This window comes from Puma concolor, chromosome E4 (genome assembly GCF_028749965.1).
Source record: "Puma concolor isolate L17-30 chromosome E4, mPumCon1.1.hap2, whole genome shotgun sequence".
NCBI classification, from domain to species: domain Eukaryota; kingdom Metazoa; phylum Chordata; class Mammalia; order Carnivora; family Felidae; genus Puma; species Puma concolor.
Genome location: NC_141683.1, coordinates 71,028,009 through 71,053,153, shown reverse-complemented (window position 1 = coordinate 71,053,153; position 25,145 = coordinate 71,028,009). Strand labels below are relative to the sequence as shown.

Below are 25,145 nucleotides of genomic sequence, written 5' to 3'. Positions count from 1 at the left end.
TTATTTTAATAGCAAGTAAAATGATGGTTATCATGGTACTGGTTTCAGTTTCATCATCCATATGAAGTAGGTATTTGTACAAAAAAGACTAGGGCAATATTAGGTCATTATCATCTTTTTTTTCTATGATTAAGCTTTCATTATGATTCTTAGATACGATCAGCATAATGATTTTTGATTTAAAATTAGAATAAAATCTCAATTATATGGAAAACCCAGGTTTGATTCATACAGTGCTGAATCCCTGTTTATAGTTATATTTGGTCATATTCATCAATTGTTTTCTTGCCTAAATATACAAATAACTTGTATTTTTGTATTTTGCTTTATGTATTTTCATATACTTCCATATGGGAGACAGTATCCCTATTGTGTTACTTTGATCTCTATCTTAATGTTCAAGGTGACTGTATCATGGTTAATATATGCTAAGAGTAGCTTCAATGGATACCGTGTTTGGTGGTTGTACTTTGTTTGATTGTTTTTTACATTTAATGATCCTTATTTTTTCAGCAGTTTTAAGTTCACAGCAAAATATAATAGAAAGTACAGAGAGTCTCCATATACCATACCACGCTCCCGTACACGCCTAGCCTCCCCTGTTGTTAACATCTTGCACGACAGTGGTCCATTTTTAGTAGTAATTTTTTTTCAGTTCCTTTGTTTAGTTTTGAGTGAGAGAGCATGTATGCGTGTGAGCAGCCAAGGGGCAGAGGGAGAAGGGAGAAAGAATCCTGTGCTGTCAGCACAGAGCCTGATGCAGGACTTGATTCCATGAAATGTGAGATCATGACCTGAGCTCAGATCCAGACATGGACGCTGAACCAATTGAGCCACCCAGGCACCCTGACAAGAGTGGTGCATTTTATATGGACACTAACTCATCATTTTCAGGCAATGTCTCTAATTTGCATTAGTGTTCAGCCTTGGTGTTATACATTCTATGGGTTTTAACAAATGTGTAATGATGTGAATCCACCTTTGTCGTATCGCGTGAAAGAGTTTCACTGCCTTAAAAGTCCTCTGTGCTTGGGCGCCTGGGTGGCTCAGTCGGTTAAGTGTCTGACTTTGGCTCAAGTCATGATCTCGTGGTTCACGAGATCGAGCCCCGTGTCAGGCTCTGGAATGACAGATCGGAGCCTGGAGCCTGCTTCCGATTATGTGTCTCCCTCTCTCTCTGACCCTCCCCCCATTCATGTTCTGTCTCTAAAATAAATAAACGTTAAAAAAATTTAAAAAATAGTCCTTGGGGGTGTGCCCCTCTTTCCCTACATTCACCCCAACCCTTACCTCCATAGTCTTGCTCTTTAAAGAGTGTCATATAGTAACAATCATACAGTGGCTATCGTTGAATGTTTAGAAAATTAAAATTCCCCACTAATTGAATGTAGGCATTCAAGATATTCTTTGCCCTTTGTTTTGTTTTGTTGCTCATCAGTAGAGGATCTGATGACGTATGCCTTCCATGAAAACAAGCATGATTTTTCTAGATGTGTGTCACCCAATGGGGAGGGTTGAGAAAAATGACATCATGAGCCACTACATAGTACCAACATTGGGATCCTCCTCTGTGATGTGCGGTGGGTCTAGATAGACTCTCTAGCAATGGAAGGAGACAGTGTCGAGAAGTTAGAAGTTTATCAAATTGGAATGCCACAGCCTTCCAACTTACCTTGGCATTGGAAATAAGGCCAGGGAGAGTCTGCTTGTTATGGTTTGGCCATGATGCAAAGTACAATAGCTATGGAGCACATTTGTGAGGTGTTGTTTCATCCTAACTCTGAACAGTCTCTACTAAATGGCTGGGGAAGTTCTGCTGTGTTACAGCAAAATAAAAAAACTCTCTTTTAACTTCTATAGGGGTGGAAGTCCAGAAAAATCATGCTAGTTACAGTTTGACATTGTCAGCTTGTGATAATCATTCTCCTAACGACACCATTTTCCTCCAGTGTCATAGAGTTGGTCAGTGATGGCCATTGTAAACATCAGTTCACCTGTAGGTGTCAAATTTTGATGAAACCCACTCTTGCTTTTGGTCAATATAGAGGAGAAAGTAAGATTTCTTAGTGCTTTAAGCCTACGAATGGTATAATTACATTTCAGTGCAGTGTGGTTTCCAGGTGTGGTCCCAAAGCAATACTTTTTCACAAATCATAAGCTGTACACTTGTAATTTCCTCTATTTTTCAATTGTTGATTTAACATGTATTTTGCTTTCTTCTTTAGGAGCAGATAAGAATGCTGAGGAAGATTCTATAGCCAGGTAGGATTTTTATGGATTTGTAAAAGTGACATTCGTTGGGGCACGTGGGTGGCTCAGTCGGTTAAGATTGTGACTCTTGACTTCAACTCAGGTTTGTGAGATCAAGCCCCACGTCGGGTTTTGCGCTGACAGCCTCCTTGGGATATCTTTCCCGATTTCTGTGTGCACTCACTCTCAAAGTATAAAGGAATGAAATGAAATGAAATGAAATGAAATGAAATGAAATGAAATGAAATGGAAAATGAAAGGAAAGGAAGTGAAACGAATGAACTGAAAATTATGTGTTTCCTAAGGGAACGCAGAGAACAAAAGCAGTTGTTGAGTGGTCTACCCTGGACAAGACACTATATCCTATGCATAACATCTGTTAAATTATATAGGCATTGCATAGCTTTGCAAAATAGCTGTGTTGTTGTAGCCTACTTTTTATTACTTTGGCAACTGTGGTTCAGGGAGGTTGAAGACTCGACCATGATTCCATAGTTAATGGGTAGCTGAGGGGCTTTTCCCGTCAGCCTGTGTAGCTGCCACATCCATTCTCTGGTTCCTCAGCAGCACTGAGATGAAGATACAGATCCTAGGGCAGATCAACTCAGAATGTCAAAGCTAATCATGTCGGAACTCTAATTTAGGGTTTTCCTAAGAAACCAGGTTAGTGCAAGCATTTGCCCTTATGTATTTGACCCCTAGTGCTAACAAAAGTCATTAGTGCAGTGGTAACTAGTCCCTTGTTTTTACCATCCGAGATTTTAGGATGGATGTCAGCTATGGCCATGGTGTCAAGGCTTTTACATAATAAGCAAGATGTCGTCAGGCATCTCCTTAGATGTGATGATATCCCCTCTTCTTGAGACAAATGAGTTTTCTGTAAGGGAAGGGTATCTAGTTGTAGACCATGTTACGTTAATTAAATTCAGTCTCTATCGCAAGGATATTGCTAGGATATTTCGAGGATTCTCTGTTGCCTAAGTTCCCAGTCTGGTTTCCCTTTGGACTAGTACCCTTGACTAGTTCTAGGAAGCTTTTTCTTTTTTGGAGATTTTTTCCCTATGAAGTTTCTGTACTGTGTTTTTGCCTTTTTACTTTCTTCTCTGGGTTTCTTGGTATTTCTTTTTTTTTTTTTCCCATTAATATTTCCCCTTCTGCCAGCTAAGGACTCTCCATTTTTCCAGAGGCCAAATCAAAACTACTTATAGTCTCAAGATTTAGGGAACCTCAGAGATTGATTCATCAAAATACCCTCTGGTAATTCAACCTCTGTTTAGCCTCCTTGCCCAATGGTTGCTTACATGGACAGTTTGAAACTCAAAAGAGATTGAAGTGACCTAGTTAGATATGATAAGTCACAGAAATGAGATTTACATTCGGGTTCTTTTCCTTCCTTCTTTCTTTCTTTCTTTCTTTCTTTCTTTCTTTCTTTCTTTCTTTCTCTCTTTCTTCTTTCTTTCTTTCATTTCTTTCTTTGTTTTTTTTGTCTTCATCTCGCAGACAAATATTTCAATGATAGAAATCTGGGGAGTGGGTCTAATGAATACAATGAAGGAGGGTAAGAGTCGAATTAGCAGAGGAGACCAGGTTTCAAGAAGAACAACACTGAGTTGGATAGAAACAAGAGTTTTAGGAAAGATGTCAGAATATGGGGGTTTATGCCAAGTGAGATAAAGGTGAATGACAGGAATGAAGGACCCAGGATTAGAGGAGTTGTTTAGAAAGGCATATTCAAATAGAGAGTTCAAGAGGGTCGTGACCAGGTTTCTGCTTTTGTGTGTGTTGGTTTCATTGGAGGTGCGAGCATACCTCAGATTTTCTGTTGAGAGAGATTAAAAATCATTTGAGCTGCTGGGAAGAGTCTGTTTACAGCAAATACAAATATGATATCCCCTACTTCCACCCCAACTGAGGGAGGATAGCTTAGATCCTCTCAAGGAATTGGGGGTGGGGGGTGGAGATTCCTCACATCAGAGATGTATGGCCCAAGGCAAGCTGTCTCCTCACTCCACCTCTTTTCCTAAATCTGTGATGCCCTTCCCATGTACTTGTAGGGCTGGGCAGGGGTAGGACTGACTTGTCAAATCAGTAAGGGAGCTTCATCTGGATCGGTGATAACATGCCTATGTTGAGGGGACTGTGTGGATGACTGAGACTCCCAGTTCGCTTGTTCTCCAGGAGCAGGCCATGGTTCCTACCCTCGGTCATTTGAGCCCATCCTTGTTGTAGGAGTGTATGGCTTCAGAGGCTCAAGTTTGAAAGGTTGGGGAAGGCCACAGAACCGTGCCGAAGAGTGATGTAGGAGTGGGAGCTCATAGGGAAGAAAATAGTCAGGCAGCGTATAGAGAAATAGAGGCACAACTACCAGGACCATTTGATCGCAGTCTCTCTCCTTGGGTAGCTGAATGCCCCCTGAAGGCTTGGAATGTCTTGCTAGTTATTATGGACCTAAATAAGGCAAGACCAGTGTAGGAACAAAGTTGGCCGTGGGAACTTTTAATCTCTAGTTAGTACTACCACTCATAACATGGAAACCCAAACTTTGATATATTTAGTTAAACAGAGGTCTACCTCGCACACAATGTAATGGATGGTCCACCATGTTCGCCGTAAGTGTAGCACCCATCTGGTAAAGTATGATGGTGTTACGATACCACTGACTAGATAACCTATGCTGTACCTTTGAGCCTTGTGGTTATTCATTCTATAACTGGAACACTGAACTTCCCTCTCCCCTTCACCCATTTTGTCAATCCCCCCACCTCCCCTCCCTCTGGCAAGAGTCAATTCTCTGCATTTATGGGTCTGTTTCTGCTTTTGCTCTGTTTGTTCATTTATTCCCCATTTTACATTCTACACAGAAGTGAAATCATATAGGATTTGTCTTTCTCTGTCTGACTTATTTCACTTACCCTCATACCATCTAGGTACATCCATGATGTGCAGATCTCATTCTGTTTTATAGCTGCGTAATATTTCAGTGTGTGTGTGTGTGTGTGTGTGTGTGTGTGTGTGTGTGTGGTCTCTTCATGTATTGGTGGACACTTGGGTTGCTTCCATATCTTGTCTATTGTAAATAATGCTATAATAAAGATAGGCGTGCATATATCTTTTCAAATTAGTATTTCCATTTCCCTTGGGTAAATAAATACCCAGTAGTGGAATCACTGGATCCTATGGTATTTGTGTTTTTAATTCATTGAGGCCCCTCCATACTGGCTTTCACTGTGGCGATACCAATTTACATCCCATGGCCAGTGCACAAGGGTTGTTTTTTCTCCACACCCTGAGCAACCCTTGTTGTTTCCTGTGTGGTGAAACTGAGCCATTCTGACAGATGTGAGGTGAGAAGTCATTGTAGTAACGTTTATACATTTATTTTTCAACCATTTCAGAGCATTCCCTGCCTGTCATACTTGGTTATGGAAACTCAGACTGGGTCTTTCCTGGAGATTTCACAGGTTGGCAGAGGTGGAGTCAAAATAGAGAACTGAAAGTTTTTTTTAAAACAGGGTCCAAATTGTGAAAGACCTGTACTCTAGAAACCGTAACACACTGACGAAAGAAATTGAAGGTGACGGAAAGAAAGAGAAAGACATCCGATGCTCACAGATGGGAAGAATACATATTTTTAAAGTGTCTACACTACCCAAAAACATCTACAGATGTCATGCAATCCCTGTCACCATACCAACAGCATTTGTCACAGAGCTAGACAAACAAGCCTAAACGTTGTATACAACCACAAAAGACCTTGAATGGCCAAAGCAATATTGAAAACGAGGAACCCTGGAGGTATCGCAATCTCAGCTTTCAAGTTCTATTCCAAAGCTGTAGTAATCCAAACAGTATGGTGGGTACTGGCGTACAAAATAGCCTCATAGCTCAGTGGAATAGAACCGCAAACCCAGACATAAATCCACCACTGTATGGTCAGTTCATCTTCCACAAACAGAAAAGACAATCCATTGGGGAAAAGGCAGTCTCTTCAACAAATGGTGTTGGGTACACCAGACAAGTCACATTCCAAAGAATGAACCTGGGTCAATTTCTGTACCATACACACAAATAACCTCAAAATGAATTAAAGACCTAAGTGTGAGACCTTAAACCATAAAAATCCTTGAAGAGAGCACAGGCCGTCATTTCTCTGACTTTGGCTGTAGCAACATTTTACTAGTTATGTCGCTTGAGCCAAGGGAAATAAAGCAAGAATAAACTATGGGGACTACATTAACCTACAAAGCTTTTGCACAGTGAAGGGAAACATCAAAACTAAAAGGCATCCTCTGGGATGGGAGAACATATTTGCAAATATTTTGCAAATCCAGTAAAGGGATAGTATCCACAAAGTATAAAAAATTGATATGAGTAAACATCCTCCCCTCCAAAAAAGCCCAGTTTAAAAATGAGCAGAAGATATAACCAGACATTTTTTCCAAGACAATATACAGATGGTCAACAGACACAGGAAAAAAGGCTCCCCAAAACTACAACGAGATCATGTCACACATGTCAGAATGGCTAAACTCCAAGACACAAGAAGCAAGTGTTTGCGAGGATGTGGAGACAAAGGAAACCTCTTGAACTGTTGGTGGAAATGCAAATGGGTGCGGCCCCTCTGGAAAACAGTATGGAGATTCCTCAAAAAATTAAAAAGAGAACTCTCCTATGATCCAGTTATTGTACTATTGGATACTACCCAAAAAAATACAAAAAACACGAATTCCATGGGACACACGCACCCCTGTGTTTATTGCAGCATTATTTCCAATAGCCAGCGCAAACGTCCATTGACAAATGAGTGAATGCAGAAGTTCTATATGTATGTATCTGTGTGTGTATATGTTTTTCATACACACACACACACACACACACACACACACACACACACCCTGGAATATTACTCAACCATAAAACAATGAAATCTTGCCATTTACTTGGCAAGGATGTAATCAGGATGGAGCCTGAGAGTAGTATGTTAAGAAAAGTCAGGGAAAGACAAATACCATATGATTTTACTCATGTAGCACTTAAGAAACAACAAATGAGCAAAGGAGAAAAAAGAAGGAGAGACAAACCAAGAAATAGGCTCTTACCTGCCGAGAACAAACAGATGGTTCCCAGAGAGGAGGTGAGTGGTGGGAGGGCTGAAGGAGGTGATGGGAATGAAGGAGTGCCCTTGTCATGAAGAGCATGGGGTGAGTATGGAGTTGGTGAATCACTATATTAAAAAACTGATATAGGGGCGCCTGGGTGGCGCAGTCGGTTAAGCGTCCGACTTCAGCCAGGTCACGATCTCGCGGTCCGTGGGTTCGAGCCCCACGTCAGGCTCTGGGCTGATGGCTCAGAGCCTGGAGCCTGTTTCCGATTCTGTGTCTCCCTCCCTCTCTGCCCCTCCCCCGTTCATGCTCTGTCTCTCTCTGTCCCAAAAATAAATAAACGTTGAAAAAAAAATTAAAAAAAAATAAAAAAAAATAAAAAACTGATATAACACTGGATGCTATTATTACTGGAATTAAAATAAAACTCAATGAAAAAACCAGAGGCCAACTTTTAATTATACCAAGAAACGTGGTTTAATACACAGATAGCTGACCTTTCACTTAATTTTTTAAATTTTCTTTTAAATGAACATGTTTTTGTTGTATATTTTTGCTCTAAAGGCTTTCTGACAAACCTGGTCCTGATGATTCATGGCCTACATCATCTAGCCAAGTCTTACATTTTGGTACCAAGGTAAAGTACTCTCCTGTGAAACTCACTTTCCTGCTCTGAATTGAGTTTTCTCCCTTATTTACTCTGAAAATTTAAGAGGAGCCTGTGTATCATAATTTTATGTGTGTCATGGAAAGTTAGCAGGAAAAAACCACTTTACAGATACATAACGCGTTGGATGTTTTGTTTTGTTTTGTTGTACTTTGGTAAATCCTACAGGTGGAGTCTTATAAAAGAATGGGCTGGAAAATATATAATGACCGTCAAATTATATTAGGAAAAGCTTTCCCATAATGGAGGAAATGTGACATTTGGTTAAGGATAAGGATTCTTACTGTGATAGTAGCATGACTGATACTACTCATGCCTAAATGAAACCTGATTGGGTCCAAGTATCTATTGTAGGTTCCCCCCCCCCCCCCCGGCCCCGGGCAAGTTTTATTTTGGTGACATACAGGATTTTCCTTTGGCTCTATCCTTTGTTCTACATTTAGACTAAAATAATATTAGAAAATGTAGAAATTTAGATGTTTACATTATTTCTCAACATTTACGTTACAAAAGTGTTCCCCTGTAGTTTTGAAATAACTCCATGAAGAGTTAAGTTAAAATTGTGCATCTCCCTGAAGAATACGTATTTTGCTCAAAAGAGTAGCTCTATGAGCAGAGGCTCTTCATAGCCAAGTTGTCAAATTTCTGATTTCAGAAATCTTTCATACTGTAGCTTTGAAAACTATCTCCTCCTAGTCCTTGTGTCAGATTCTAAAATTTGAAGTTTCAGACATCTGATATTTATTTCAGTATTCATTTCAAAGCCCCTACATCATTATAAGCTACTGGAGGTTAGGAAACACAATTGTTTGACTGCTGGAGCTCCTAGAATAACGTCTTGCTTGGAAGAAACAATGTCATAGGTTTTGAATGTGAACAAATGAGTAGGGAAATGGAATTCCGTAGAATGGAGTTTGAAAAGTAACAAAATACACATGATATATCACAATTAAATATGTGAATTTAAAAAGTCAGGCTTCAGTTTACATTCCGTTTTAGTGTTTAACATGTATAAACGCAAATGAATTCTATTGAGGAAATCAGGAGTTACATAAGAAAGAAGGTTACAGTATATTTTTAGTATCCTCCCATTGTGAGCTTAGAATTGCAGAGAAAAAGTCCTCAGCCTTTGTTTGTGTAACCCCAACTGTGTCCCATTACATACATCCTTTGAAGGTTCCCATTTCTTCCTAGAATTCTCATTCCCAATTCTTTCTCCATAGTGAAAGTTGATGTGTTAGGAACCTCTCTTTTTCTGTTATTTTGTTAGTCTAGTAGTAATTTATAGCTTTTAGGAAGTGATAGATGCTAGTAATTGAACAATTTATTTTATAGTGAAAAAACTTAAATTCTTTATTACAGTACTTATAACCAGGTAACTGTAGTGTGATTAAAGTCAGTATTATTGGGGATATACTGTGAATCAAAGCCTCTGTTTTACGTATAAGTTATATATATATATATCTTTCAAAGGTTTAAAAGACACTATTGTTCATACTATATTCCCAGTTCTACTTATGTACCTGTTGAAAAGTGTATGTTGTTTACACTTACCTTATTTTGCTCACATTTCTCCTTTTCTTCCTTGTCTTAAGCTCATGCTTCATTGATTGGTCATGTCTCATTTTTTTTCCTTTTTTTCTCTTCTCCCCCGATGCTTTTAAAGATATTTTTGATGTTTTTAAGTTTATTTATTTTGGAGCGAGAGAGAGAGACAGAGTGCAAGCAGGGTAGGGTCAGAGACAGTGGGAGACACAGAATCCAAAGCAGGCTCCAGGCTCGGAGCTGTCAACACAGAGCTCAATGTGGGGCTCAAACCCACAAACCATGAGATCATGACTCATGAGCTGAAGTTGGACGCTGAGCTGACTGAGCAACCTATGTGTTCCCACCACCATGCTCTTTTTTAATGGTTTACCCCTACTCTAATATTTCCTTGCAGAAAACATTACTTTAGTGTCTGTTCTTTTAGTACATCACTTTCTGTCAACTCCATTGTCAACATATTGGTTATGGAATTCTACTGTCTGTGTGTGGTTTTCATCCATGACTCATTGCCCCACAAGGTTTATTATTTTTTTTCTCTTTCTTGGAAGGAGCTGAGCTAAATGTTTTTGTAATGTTTGTATTTCTCCTGGAAAGGGAGGGAGAGAGAGAGAGAGAGAATGAGCAAGTGCTAGTAGGGAGGGGCAGACAGAGAGGGAAGGAGGGGATTTCAAGCAGGTTCCACTCTGTCAGCACAGAGCCCGATATGTGGCTTGAACCCCACTAACCGTGAGGTCATGACCGGAGCTGACATCAAAAGTGGGTCACTTAACTGACTGAGCCACCCAGGCATCCCAGAAGGAGCTACATTTAAACAGTCATATTTGTCTTTAGTGTTTTGAGAAACAGAAGCCACTTAAACTGTTTGCAATTCCAACTTACCAACATAAGATACTACTGAAGAGTAAGTTTGTATATTTTCTCTTACAAGAGATAGTTCATGCCAGTCTAAATCATGCAAACACTTCACAAGATAACATATTTAAATTTCTTAGTGTTAGTTTTTTCAACATGCTTTCAATTACCTAGGGTTCAATGTTTATCTGAGGTTGCTTTGGTAAAGTATTTACCCGATATTAATCAGTTACAGGTACGGCGGGTAACATTGGGACTACTTATGAGATCTCTTGTCATCCTCACCACATAAGGAAATGGAGACTGGTAATAAATAGTAAACGGCATAACTGAGATGTGAATCTACATTTGAATGATTCCAAAGCCTGTGTTCCTTGTGTAATGGTGCTCATTTGGTAATGGTGAATATTACAATGATGTTATCGAATTGGATTCTTGTAATCCTTAAAGCTATTAATTCTTTTCTAGAATGTCCCGAAATCACGCATAGCAAAGCTACTGCATTCTTCTTGGAAATTCATTAAAAACAGTAAGCTATTGGAAGACTTGTATTATTCACTAATTCTTGTCCATTCTTGTGTTATTCACTAATTTGAAGTTACAGATATTTTCATGTCCTCTTTACTTTGTTTTCTACTAAGTGAGAGCAAAACGTGGCACTATGAAACCAGAAGATGGAACCTTATCTGAGGACAAAAATCCTGATTCTGAAAATAAAGATATGGCTGAAACTCTATGCAAACCACAAGTCAGAGTTTATGGCGATCCTATTCCTGTTTTACCATCATCTAAATCTCTTCTGAAACCTTCTCTCAAGACGTTAGCTGTCCTTGGTCTTGCAAAGGTAAGTTGTTTTGTACCTTTGTACTTTTGTACCACCCGTACCATCCTCTTGCTCCTTATAATGATGAAAAGGATCTTAGGAAGAAATGGAAGTCCTCAAGATCATAATAGAAATCAGTGTAATGACAACAGAGAGGAAGGTACAGGATTGAAATTTAGAAAGTTTGGTGGGAGTAGATCATTCTCAGGTATGCCTTTATGGAAGCAAAGAAGGAGAAGGCAGCTGGAAAGAATAGCTAGATGCATATGAAGATGAGGAGGGGGTTGAAAGGGAAGAATTCATTTTAGAAGGGCGAGTTGAACTTAAAGTATGAAGAGTTGAGGGAAAGTATCATAAAATCACAGCAGCAATAGTGGGATTAAGGCAGAGCAGATGCTCTTTAAATTATAAAATGTGGGAGGGGATATTTTAAGTGCAAGTTAAGAAAAAAAAAGCCAGGTAACAACCAAAAAATGCTTAGACTCTTCTGAATGACTTACAGCTGATTTCTGTGAAGAACCAAAAGAAATTTTGCCCTTGCCTTTCAGTTTAATAAAGGTGATATCCTAGATTTAGTTTAGCAAAACCTGTGTTTCTAAGGAATACAAAGTGAAATCTGTTTTAGTCCATACCAGGTTGATTGTGAATTTTCACTTTTTGGTTATTGTCTTTCTTGGAGTTTCTAAGGTAACCTACTGTGTGGTATAATCTTGGTATATTTTAGGTCTTTCGGAGTAGAAAGAGAGGAAATAAACTTTTATTCTTTTCATTAAATAAAATTTCTGGTGATGTAAATAAGGTTCTTTATCCGTGAAATGAAAAACTAAATTTGAAGCTGCAACACTGAATTTGTTTTTTGTTTTTTAGCTTATTTATTTATTTTGAGAGAGAGAGCAAGCAGGGTAGGGACAGGGAGAGAGGGGAGAGACGGAGAGAATCCCAAACAGGCTCTTCATTGTCAGCACAGAGCTCGACGCATAGCTAAGACTCACAAACCGGTTTGCAAGATGACGACCTGAGCCCAAATCAAGATGCTTAACTGCCTGAGCTACCCAGGTGCCACTTAAGCTGCCACACTCTGAAAGAAAAAATATATAAAATATGTTTTCTGCATTCTGATTTATCTTTTTTTAATTTTAAGTTTTCAATTGTTTATGTATTTTGAGAGAGAGAGAGTAAGACAGAGGCAGAGAGAGAGAGAGAGAGAGAGAGAATCCTAAGCAGGCTCTGTGCTGCCAGTGTCAAACCCAACACAGAGCTTGAATAACCTGAGCCAAAATCAAGTTGGATGCTTAACCAGCTGAGCCACCCAGGTGCCACTCTTTTTTTAATAGTATCTGCATAGAATAGACACATACACACATTCCAAATGAATGAACTCAACATGTATAAATGTTTGTCTAATATGAACTCTTTGTCATGACAGAATCATAAGGCATGAAAGGTTGCCAAGAGGGTATACAAAATTCGTTGTAAGAGGTGATTTTTACTTTTTCGAAGATCTCCGACAATAGATACATTTTTAAAACAATATTTATTTATTTTTGAGAGAGATGGAGCATGAGCGGGGGAATGGCAGAGAGAGAGGGAGACACAGAATCTGACACAGGCTTCAGGCTCTGAGCTGTCAGCACAGAGCCTGGCACGCGGGGCTCGAGCTCAGGAACCATGAGATCGTGACCTGAGCTGAAGTCGGATGCTTAGCCGACTGAGTCCCCCAGGCACCCCAAGATACATTTTATATTATTCAGGGGAAACTTTAGTATTCATAGTTGTTCAATTTAGCACGTAAATTCTTTCATGTCTAAAACTGAGAAAGACTGCTGAGTTGTTTTTTTTTTTTTTTGGTCCCTTTCTTCTTTCCTCCTGGGAATGTTCAGTCTTCCTTGATAATCAAACATGTATTTGAAGACTTTAAAATCTTCAAATTGGATGATCATAAATATATTAGTTGCTTAATACTAGATTCCTTCTCGGGTCCTTAACAACCTTCCTATATGGTGTAGATAGGAAATTAGAGCTCTTCATATGCTGTTCCCAGTGGAATAATAAAACTATATAAAGTTGAAAATCGGTTTTTATATTTTTCTTAGACATCGTGGTAGTACTGGAAAATGGCTCAAAATTCTGTAATCCTGTATTTCTCTTCTATACTTTAAATCTTGTCCCTTAAGATTAACTTTTTCATTCGTTTTACTATTTTTTTTAATGTTGATTTTTGAGAGAGAGTGAGGGAGCATATGAATCGCAAGCCGACTCCATGCTTCGTGTGGACCTGATGCAGGGCTTGATCCCACGGCCTTGGGATCATGGCTCGAGCTGAAACTAAGAGTTGGATGTTCAACTGACTGAGCCACCCAGGCGTCCCAAGATTAATTTTTAAAAAGCAGTATTCTTATAAAATCCTGAATTAGTGTTTCACAGTTAAAACTTTTTATGACTCTTACTGCTATTCATTCCAGAAATGACTATTTGTGTATATTAGTAAAAGCATATTTTACATCCTTAAAACTACTGTTAAAATATGGAGTTGAAATCTTGAATCTCATGTTTTTTTCCCCTGCTTTTGTGATTGTATTATTTTTACTCCTTAAGAATATTTTTAGTGTTTGTTTATTTTTGAGAGAAAGTGAGGGAGAAGGGGAGGGGTAGGCAGAGGGGTACAGAGGGTCCAAATCAGGCTCTGTGCTGACAGCAGAGAGCCTGATGCGGGGCTCGAAGTCATGAACCAAGAGCTCATGACGTGAGCAAAAATCGGAGACTTAACTGACTGAGCCACCCAGGCGCCCCTCCCCTGTTTTCATTATTATTCTTTATTTGTTCTTTATTTTTATTATTTGACAATTTAGTGTCCAGTTAGGGAATATATAGTATGTACATTGTAGTCTTGGCTTAGGGAGTAGATTCATGGAATTCATCACTTCCGGATAACCCCAGGGCTTATTCCAACATGTGCCTTCCTCAATGCCCACCATCCCTTTTTTCCACCCCCTTAACTCCGCACCCCCATCAACCCTCAGCTTGTTCTCTGTCTTTTAAGACCGTCATATGGTTTGCCTCCCTCTAGGTATTTGTAACTATTTTTTTTTTCTTTCCCTTCCCCTATGGTCTTGTGTGACGTTTTCAAATTCCACATATGAGTGAAAACATATGATATCTTTCTCTTGACCGACTTATTTCATTTAGCATCATACCTTCCAGTTGCTTGCACAGTGTTGCAAATGGCAAGATTCCATTCTTTTTCATGGCCAGGTCGTATTATTCCGTTGTAAATAGACCACCACCTCTTCTTTAGCCATTCATCAGTTGATGGACATTTGGGCTCTTTCCATAATTTGGCGATTGTTGATAGAACTGCTATCAACTCTGGGGTACAACCCCTACAAATCAGCACTCCTGTATCCTTTGGATAAATGCCTACTAGTGCTGTAATTCTATTTTTAATTATTTGAGGAACCTCCACACTGTTTTCCAGAGTGGCTGCACCCGTTTGCATTGCCACCAACAGTGCAAGAGGGTTCCCATTTTGCCACATCCTCGCCAACATCTGTTATTTCCAGAGGTGTGAATTTCACCACCACACTCTGACTGATTGAGGTGTTATCCCAGTGGGGTTTGATTTGTATTTCCTGGATGATGCGTGATGTTGAGCACCTTTGCATGTGTCCGTTGGCCATCTGGGTGTCTCCTTTGGAAAAGTGTCTATTCACGTCCTCTGCCCCTTTCTTCGCTTACTTGGTTTTCGGGTGTTGAGTTTGGCAAGTTCTTTATAGACTTTTTTATCCTAACCCTTTATGTGATATGCCATTTGCAAATACATATCTTCTCCCATTCCGTTGGTTGCCTTTAAAGTTGTTGATTGTTGTCTTTGCTGTGTGGCAGCTTTGTATCTTGATGAGGTCCCAAAAGTTCACTTTTGCTTTTATTTTCCCTTGCCTTTGGAGACATGTCAAGTAAGTAATCGCTGCAGCCGAGGTCAGAGAGGTGGTTGCCTGCTTTCTCCTCTAGGACTTTGATGGTTTCCTGTCTCACGGTAAGCTTTTTCATGCATTGGAGTTTATGTTTGTGTAAGGTGTAAGAAAGTGGTCCAGGTTCACTCTTGTGCATGTTGCTGTCCAGTTCTCCCAGCACCATTAGCTAAAGAGACTGTCTTTTTTGCATTAGCTACTCTTTCCTGCTTTGTTGGAGCTTAGTTGGCCACACATCTGTGGGCCCATTTCTGGGTTCTCTATTCTATTCCATTGGCCTCTGTGCTTGTTTGGAGCTAATACCGTGCATTTGAGGAGTCCAGCTTTGTAGTACAGGCTAAAGTCCGGGATTGTGATGCCTCCCCCACTCTGGTTTTCTTTTTCAACCTTACTTTCGTTGTTCTGGTCTGGGACTTTTGTGGTTCTCTCCAAAGTTTAGGATTGTTTGTTCTAGTTCTGTGAAGAATGCTGCTGTTATTTTGATTGGGATTGCATTGAGTGTACAGATTGCTTTGGGTAGTATTGACATTTTAACAATGTTTGTTCTTGCAACCCACGAGCATGGGATATTTCCCGGGTTCTTTGTGTGTTCTTCAGTTTCTTTCATAAGTTGTCTATAGTTTTCAGCATACAGATCTTTTACCTCTTTGGTTAGGTTTAATGCTAGGTGTTTTATGGTTTGGTGCAGTGGTAAATGGGATCGATTCCTTGGTATCTCTTTCTAATGCTTCATGATTGGTGTATAGACATGCAACCGATTTGGGTGCATTGATTTTAATCCTGCGGCTTTGCTGAATGCATGTATCCATTCTAGCAGTTTTTTGGTGGAGGCTTTCAGGATGTCCACATAGATTATCGTGTCATCTGCAAACTGTGAAAGTTTGACCTCTTTTTGTCAACTTGGATGCCTTTTATTTCATTTTGTTGTGTGATGTCTGAGTCTAGGACTTCCAACATTATGCTAAGCAACAGTGGTGAGAGTAGAAATCCCTTCATGTTCCTGATCTCAGGGGAAAAGCTCTCAGTGTTTCTCCATGGAGGAGGCTATTAGCTGTGAGCCGTTCATATGTGGCTTTTAGGGTTTGAAGGTCTATTCCTTCTATCCGATTTTCTTGAGGGTTGTATTAAGAAAGGGTGCTGTATTTTGTCAAATGCTTTTCCTGCATCTATTGACAGGATCATATGGTTCTTATCCGTTCTTCTCTTCATGGGACGTGTCATGTTGATTGATCTGTGAATATTGAACCAGCCCTGCTGCCCAGGAAAGAATTGCACTTGATCCTGGAAAATCATTCTCTTAATATACCGTTGCATTACATTTGCTAGTATCTTATTGAGAAGGTTTGCATCCATGTTCATCAGGAACATTGGCCTGTCATTCTGCTTTTTAGTGGGGTCTCTGTCTGCTTTAGAAATCAACGTAATGCTGGTTTCATAGAAGGAGTCCAGAAGCTTTCCTTCTGTTTCTATTTTTTTTGGAACAGCTTGAGAAGAAGACAGATTAACTCTGCTTTAAATGTCTGGTAGAATTCCCCTGGGATGCCATCCTGCCCAGGACTCATATTTGTTGGGAGATTTTTAATAACTGATTGAATGTCTTCACGGGTTATGGGTCTGTTCACGTTTTCTATTTCTTCCCGTTTGGCTTTTGGTAGTGTGTGGGTGTCTAGGAATTTGTCCATGTCTTCCAGGTTGTCCAGGTTGTTGGCATATACTTTTTCATAGTATCCTCGGATCCTTGTTGTATTTCTGTGGTGTTGGTTGTGATCTCTTGTCTTTCATTTGTGATTTTATCTATTTGGGCTTCTCTTTCTTCTTTTTGAGAAGTGTGGCTAGGGGGTTATCAATTTTGCTTATTTAAAAAAATCACATCTCTTTGATTGATGTGTGCAACCTTGTTTTTGGATTCTATAGGATTTATTTCTGCTCTACGCTTTTTTGTTTCCCTACTTCTGCTGACGTTGGGCTTTCTTTGCTGCTGTGTTTCTAGTTCGATTAGGAGTGAAGTTAGTTTCTGTATTTGGGACCATCCTTGCTTCTGAAGATAGGCCTGGATTGCAATGTATTTTACTCTAAGGACTGCCTTTGCTGCATTCTAAAGGGTTTGGATTGTGTTTTTTCATTTTCATTTGCTTCCATATGGTTTTTAGTTTCTTCCTTAATCGCCTGGTGGACCCATTCTTTCTTGAGTAGGAACTTCTGTAACCTCCATGCATTTGGAGGCTTTCGAGTTTTTGTTCTTGAGGTTGATTCCAAGTGTCTGAGCGTTGTGATCTGAAAATATGCATGGTAGGATCTCAGTCCTTTTATATTTGTGGAGGGATGTTTTGTGACCCAGGATGTGATCTATATTGGAGAATGTTCTATGTGCACTTAAGAAGAATGTGCATTCTATTGCTGTTGGATGAAAAGATCTCAATATATCGGTGTTGATATCCATGTATATAAATGTATATATTAAGGCCAATATATATCTATGTATATCTAAATACATCTGGTCCAATGACACATTGGATCTGTGTTTCCTTACGGATTTTCTGCCTTGACGATCCGCCTGTGGCCATGAGTGGAGTCTTAAAGTCGTCTACAATCAGGGTATTTGTATGTATACATTTATTCATGTTTCTGATTATTCGATTCATATGTGTGGGCGTTTCACTTTGGGGGCAAAAACATTTGCAATTGTTAGCTCCTCTTGATGGATAGACCCCTTAATTATATGACCCAATGCCCTTCAGAATCTGTTACTACACTCTCTGGTTTAAAATCCAGTCTTTCTGGTGGAGGTGTGGTGACTCCAGCTTTCTTTTGACTTCTAGTAGCATGATAGGTGGTTCCCCATACCTTCACTTTGAATCTGGAGGTGTCCTGGGGTCTAAAATCAGTGTCTTGTTGACAACATATAGATGGATCTTGTTCTTTGGTTTTGTTTTGTGTTTTACCCATTCTGATTCCCTGTGTCTTTTGATTGGGGCATTGAGTCCATTCACATTCAGAGTGATTAGTTAAACATATGGATTTAGTGTCATTGTGTTATCTGAAGGTTTCATGCTTTTGGTGAGGCCTCTGTTCCTTTGTAGTCTCTGCTGCTTTCCACTCACAGAGTCGCCCCTTAGGATATCCTGTAGGGCTGGTTTAGTGGTCATGAACTACCTTAGGGTTTGTGTGTCTGGGAAAGCCTTTCTCTCTCTTTCTATTCTAAATGACAGCCTTGCTGGGGAAGGGATTCTTTGCCGCATATGTTCCCATTCAGCACATTGACCATTTCCTACCCCTCCCTTCTGCCTTGCCAAGGTCCTTTGGACAGGTCTGTTGCTACCCTTATGTGTATCCCCTTGTTGAGTAAGACCCGTTTGTCCCTAGCTACTTTCAGAATCCTCTCTTTATCTTGTACTTTTCCAGTTTCGCTATGGCATGTCGTGGTGTTGACCTGGGTTTGTTGATTTGGAAAGGAATTCTCTGTGCCGCCAGGACATGCATGCCCGTTTCCTTCCCCAGATGAAGGAAGCTCTCAGCTATAAGTTGTTCAAAAAAACCTTCTGCCCCTTTCTCTCACTCGTCTTCTTCTGGGACTCGTAGGATGTGGCTAATATTTCATCTCACCGAATCCCGTAGGTCTCTATACCTGCCTCGTGATCTAGTCATTTCGTTCCTTTCCTTTCTCTGCTTCATCGTTGTCCACCATTGGATCTTCTGTTCACCGATTCTGTCTGCTGCTTCTCCCGTCCTTGCTGTCACTGCATCTAGGTTACTTTGTATCTCCTTTACACCATTTCATTTTCAGCGTTCATCGTGACGATTCCTTAGGTCCTTGATCTCTGAAGCACTAGATTGTCTGCTGTCTTCTGTGCGTGGTTTCAAGTGCAACTATGCGTCTTATGAGTGTCATTCCAAAAATGTGCTCACATATATTGTTTCTCTGTCTTTTGAGCCCTTCTCTGGCTGTCCTTTCTTCCCGGAATGTTTTCGAGGAGAATTCTTCGATTTCGTCGTTTTGGCTCGATTCCTGCCCTTTATGTGTGTTAATAGCTTGTTCTGTGTCCCACACCTGCGAGTACTACTATATTAAAAAGAGCTCCTGCACGGTCCAGGGCCTGGCAGTTGAACAAATGTTTTTGGAGTGTGTTGTGTGCACTCTTTCGGTGTGTCTTTGGCTACTGTTCCCGCTACTTGGAGTGGCGGTTTGGGCCTTCCACCAGGTGTGCTTTGATTTGTTTGTGGACGTAATCCTGGGAAAAAGGAGAAGAAGGTGGTGAAGTATCCTTAGCCCAAACAAAAAGAGAAATGACGGGAGTGGAAAAAAAGGCCAGCCAGTGACTCAAAGGAGCTCTAGGGTTTAATCCAGAAAGAGAGGGAGGAAAATGAAGAAGGAGATCTATAAAAGTATAGAGAAAATGCGCAATCCAACACACAAAGAACCAGAACAGAGGTACAAAGGAAAAAAATCTATCTATCTATCTATCTATCTAATCTATGTATAGATATATACGTATATATTAAGATGTATAGATAAATGTAGATATATAATTAGCTTTGACCGACGTCAACTCGACACTTCTAGGCTGTTTCCAAAGGGAGCGAGGAAAGAGGAGAGTAGAAAGAGCAACATGGGAAAAGAGAAGAAAGGGAAAGCAAAGGAAAGAAAAGATGGGCGCCTGGGTGTCTGAGTAGGTGAAGCGTCCGACTCTTGAATTTGGCTCACGTCATGTTGTCGCTGTTGGTGGGTTCGAAACCCCCATCAGGTCCTGCAGTGAGAGCATGGATCCTGCTCGGATTCTCTCTCTCCCTCTCTCTGTATGTCTTCTGCTTGATCACTCACTCTCTCTCTCTCCAAATAAAGAAATAAACATTAAAAAAGAAAAAGAAAGACAAAAGAATAATAACTCAAATGAAAACAAACAAACAAAGAAACAAACAAACAAACAAACAAACAAACAAACAAACTAAGATAGAAAACCGGAGGAGAGTTGTCTATTGGTGCCTGGGACGGGTGGCTGTGCTGGTCTAGACGAGGGGCTGTCTGGTGCCATCAGTGTCAGTCTCACTCCTATAGAGAAGCAGTTACGAGGCACAGAGAGTCAGGGTTTGGTGTAAAGGGCCTGCCTCCACGGAGGCTCACTGTCCATTCCCTGAAGCCCCACGATGTTGGTCGTGGGGAGAGAAATGGCGACGCCCCAATCTCTCCTGCCCACACGAGGTGTCTCAAAACTCACTGTTTAGGCTATCCTCACGGAATAGCCTGGGGAACCGGCTTGCCTTGCTGCACAGTCCCCTGTGCCACCTGAGCACTGAGCTGGGATTCAAAACCCTGTAGGATCCCGCTTTGCTCGGACCTGGTAGTGGAGTTGCGCCACTCTGCCCAGTGGACAGAGGGCCTCTGGCTCGTGCCTGCACGGTCTTTTTCCCTTGGGCAGGGCAATACCTCCCCTTTCCACCATACTCAAGGTGTTCTCTCCCAGTGTAGCCCTGAGATTGCTACCAAGCCTAGGGGCGGCTCCCTCCCCACCAGGCATGGGAGGTGGTAGCTCTGGTCTAGAGAAAGTCTGGCCACCTTGAAAATTCTGTTTCTTAGCCTCTAAGGCGGTTTTGCAAAGTAGAAACTGGCTCTCTGGACCTCTCCTTGGTCTGTGGTCCGGACAGGCTTTCTCATATCCAAAGGCCCTTCCCACAGCCTCTCTCTCTACTTTCCTTTCGTTTCTCCACCAAAGGGCTTCCCCCACTCCATGCCTGTGCTGCCCATTTTATTTCTCCCAATTCGCATACACACCCTTCTGTCCCGCCAAGCTCACTCTGCACCTGTGGAGATTTTTCTGTCCCTCTGCAGCCTGTATTCCTGGCATTCCAAGTGTTGTGACCTCAAAACTGCTGTGTTTGAGGGACAAGGGAAATGCTGATCCCCTCCCCTGCCATCTTAACTCCTCCCTCCACCTTTTACTTTCCTTTTCGCAATTTCAAAGTTGGGTGCCTAATCGACTAAGTCACCCAGGCCCCCCAAGAATGCTTGTTTTCAATGGGAAGATGTTCGAAGGCCAACAAAATGGCCCTAGTGTCCAGAAAAGAATGGCAAAGTTAGAATGGGTTTTTGATTTTCTAATGTGGGGCTATAAAAAGTTCCAGTAAACTCTTAGTGGAGACATCATATAGGTATACATTGGACCCTTGAACAAGATGGGTTTGGACTGTGGGAGTCCACATACATACAGATTTTTTTTTCAATAAATACAGTACCATCCTGTATTTTCTCTTCCTTATGATTGTCTTTTTCGTCTTGTTCTTTTTTTTTTTTTAATTATTTATTTTGGGAGAGAGAGAGAGGACAGAGCACGTGAGTAGGGAAGCGGGGGCAGAGAGAGAATCTTCATCGGGCTCCAGACTGCCAGCGTTGAACTCAGGAAATCTAGATCATGACCTGAGCCAAAGTCAAGAGCCTGACCCTGAACCTACAGGGCCACCCAGCACCCCTTCCTTACGATTTTCTTAGTAACCTTTTCTTCAGTTTATAGTGTAAGAATACAGTATGTAATACATATAACGGGGAAAACATGCATTAATCGACTGTGTATATTGTTGGTAAGCTCAGCATTCCGTTATCCTAACCCTGACCTCCCATGCTCAGTGTACAGAGTCAATGGCCAAATGAGGCCGAAAAGGTAGATTAGACCTAGAGAGCGTATACAAGCGCTTCTGCTTTAATGTTCTGGATTTCAATACATATATACTTTTTGATTTCTAAGTGTAATTGCTTTTAAAGTAGGAAATTCAGTAGGAATTTTTGTTTTTTTGAATTGGTTTTGAGGTTTCAAAAGATATTTGTGGATTTTCGAGTGCATGGCCATCAGAGCCCGTAACCCTTGCTTTGTTCAAGGGTCAACGGTATAGTGATTTGGTACTTTTGAGATCTTCTCAGTGAGATTAGTGTAAATGTTTTGACCTTAATTACTTGGTCCTTGTATTCTGAGTACGTACCAAGGAGTTAGCTACTGAGTGTACAAGTGGAGGGTGTAGGTTGTTGTGGTCGGAGCAGAAAAGTAAGTCAACAGCAATCCGTTATAAGCCACTATAAAGGCTTCATCGATAGGAAATGGACAATGTTAGTTGAGAGAATATTGGGGGCGTTTGTAGTGAGGATGAGGATGAGAGTGGGAGTGGGAATTTTGGTAGTCGGAAAAGATCTGAGAGTGGCAAAAGGTGCCAAGTGAAAGATGAGAAGGACCAGTCGTGTAGACCGTGGCGAGGGACATTCTGGACAGAGAGGACCACGGATCATCATTTTACTCCAATGTCTTGGAGTCACCAAGAAGTAGGAAGGCTCACTCGATCATCATAATCATTATTATTGTTGTGTGTAAAAAAGAAAGTGTGCCTAGGGAAATGAGTGCTTGGCACATTTTAGGTGACTAAGACATACATGTTCTTATACTTGCCGTTTGAATGCTTACTACACATTGTGAAGAGTTCCATACCTATATCTACATGGTTTCTGCTACTAGTTCACCATAATTTTAAGAAAAGTTTTTTCTTACTACTTTGCCCTTCGATCCAACCCTTCTTTCGTCAAGAAAAAGGTCAAGCCTTTGTTTACCTAAACGAAGCAGCAGCTACAACAGTGTTTTGTTGATACTCAACATGATATACTCCAAAGTTTCTGATCATGTGAGGTATGAATTGACACTGAAACAAATGTCTGCCATTTTATTAGAAGCAGTTTTCATTTCTAGCAAGTACACTTTTAAAGACTTTGTTTCAAAACTTATTTCAAATGTCCTTTCATTTTGGTCAGGAATGCAAAGGAAGGTGTTTTGCTAGTTCCTTTTTGACATCTGCATACAAGCCAGGCTTCTGCCTTTGAAAGTATTTATTCTGGCCTTCCATGATCAGTTTAGAGAGTCAATAGCCAAATGAAGATTCAAAGGGACGCTGAATCAAGAGAGCATATATGAAGTGTTGTATTTAAATGTTTTGGTGGTCAATACGTTTTACTGATTTGTAAGTCTGATTGTTATTAAAATCATAAATTCAGAAATTTTCTTGGAAAAGGCTTAGGAAGTCTTCACGCAACTCATTACTGATGCTACTTTTAACAGAGTATGTCTGAGAAGCCCAACAAATATGTTCCTCGTGTCTCTGGAGCTGTGGATCAGAAAAGACAAAGTCTATTAAATGGACAAGCAGAAGGTAAGAACTGTATTTTATTCAAAGGTCATTTGACAGAATGTTGATATAAAACAGGAATACTGATATATTCTAATATCTAAAGAAAACGGCCTGTTAAGTGCATAGGAAAGAGAAAGAGATGTGAAAAGGAGGTAAGTTGCATATCGTATGTGGTGTCAGCAACAGATTAAATTGAGAGTGCCACGAAAGGAGCTAAATGACTAGTTCCCTTTCAAGACCCTGGAAGGCCCAAGGAACCTCAGGAAAGAAGAGAAGAGCCAAAGAGGGAATCATGTGAATGGCGGAGACTACAGGGAATAAATGAAGGAAAGTAAGCCGGTGTGTATGGTGTTTCTACTGGAAGGTGGTAAAATACACTAGTTCTTTAAAGGGAAGAGCAGACTATTGGAAATGCAGCCACACTATCAGGTGAGCTTCTCGTACCAGAATTTGTCAGAGTAGTATCCCCAAATGTTCCCACTCTTACTGTTATCCTCACTGTTGGCAAGACATTAAGGACTGACCTAGCTGATGATGCAGAGTTATGTGCTAACTACCATGGGTGAACATAAGCGTTTGTAGTCAGCGATAAATGTATATACGTTAATGCCATATAAAATGGGGGTACTTCATACGGTAGTATCCTTTAGGGCAAAATAAGAGAATTGGAAGGAGGGTCACATAAGGAGACATCAAGATAACGCATCTGACATTTTGGATGCCGTATTTGTGACTTTTGATTATTTTGGCAATAACTGCCTTTAGGAGGTGAACTATATTTTTAATGTTCTAGGAAAATAAGGAAAAGAAACAAAAGCACACTATAATCAGTAGTAGGTTTTCGTATTCTGTCTGACAGTTCTGATTGTTGTGGAATGATCCCTGTTACTTCTTTGATTCCTATCTGCCAGAAAAATGAACTAAGTCCTAGGTAGTTGGAGAAAATTAACTGATTTTTCATATTTCAGAGAACTTTTATATGGTAGAACATAGGGGCAATCACCAGGATTTGCGCGCGCTCTGTCTCTCTCTCTCTCTCTCTCTCTTTTCGGAGTAACATAAGATTGTTGCTTGTTTCACACTTTCTGACATCATGATTTCATGTATTCCTTTTAAACCTTTCTTCAAATGGATATATAGGGATGTAGGAATTTTCAAGTCAAATACCAAGAAAAGAGATTCCAGGAAAGGTATTCTGTGACATAACCTTCTGACTGTAACCACGTGTAAGACATCAACCCAAATAATAAAATTTCACATAAAGCAGTTGTGTTAGAGGCATCCCAGTGACACCCAGATTTGATTATTCACTAGAAGAGCTCACAGGACTCAGCATATAGTTGTAGTCATGCGTGTGGATTGGTATGGGGACAGGCTAGAAAGGCCAATCAGCACCGAGCAATGGTGCACGGGGTGAAGGCCAGAGGAAACCAAGCGCAGGCTTCCAGGAATCCTTTCTCTATGGAGTTGGCAGGATGTGCTAAATTCCTCCAGCATGAAATTAGGACAGCACAAGTGAAATGTTGTGGGCCAGTACGAGGCTTATGGATACTCAGTGCCCGAGGTTTTCATCAAATGCTAATCACATAGGCATCTTCTCCTTAGCATGTCCCAAAATTCCAGGTTTCCAGAAAGGAAATCAAGTGTACGGCCTTAAGCCCATTGAGTGTAGCAGCACTTAGGCACAGTGAACCACACTTAACCAGCTAGGGAATGGTGGGAACCCTCCTTAAATCCAAGATCCCAGGGAACAACCAAGGGCCAGTCATTCAAGTAGGATG

General features: G+C 40.6%; 1 protein-coding gene across 10 annotated transcripts in view; it reads left to right on the top strand.

Annotated features, from left to right (window-relative positions):
- The window catches only part of LOC147572807 (ankyrin repeat domain-containing protein 26-like), a 626,452-nt gene that overhangs the window by 161,010 nt on the left and 440,297 nt on the right, over window positions 1-25,145 (top strand). For 9 of the 10 annotated variants that reach the window (XR_015245799.1, XR_015245800.1, XR_015245802.1 and 6 more), the window contains one exon: window positions 2,226-2,262. The exons of the other annotated variant lie outside the window; for it this stretch is intronic. Coding sequence is in view for 2 of the 9 variants with exons in the window: in XM_086693296.1 (XP_086549422.1) it covers window positions 2,226-2,262 (37 nt within the window). In the remaining 7 variants the exon portion in view is untranslated. The remainder of the gene's footprint in view (window positions 1-2,225; window positions 2,263-25,145) is intronic. 10 annotated transcript variants of the gene reach the window in all.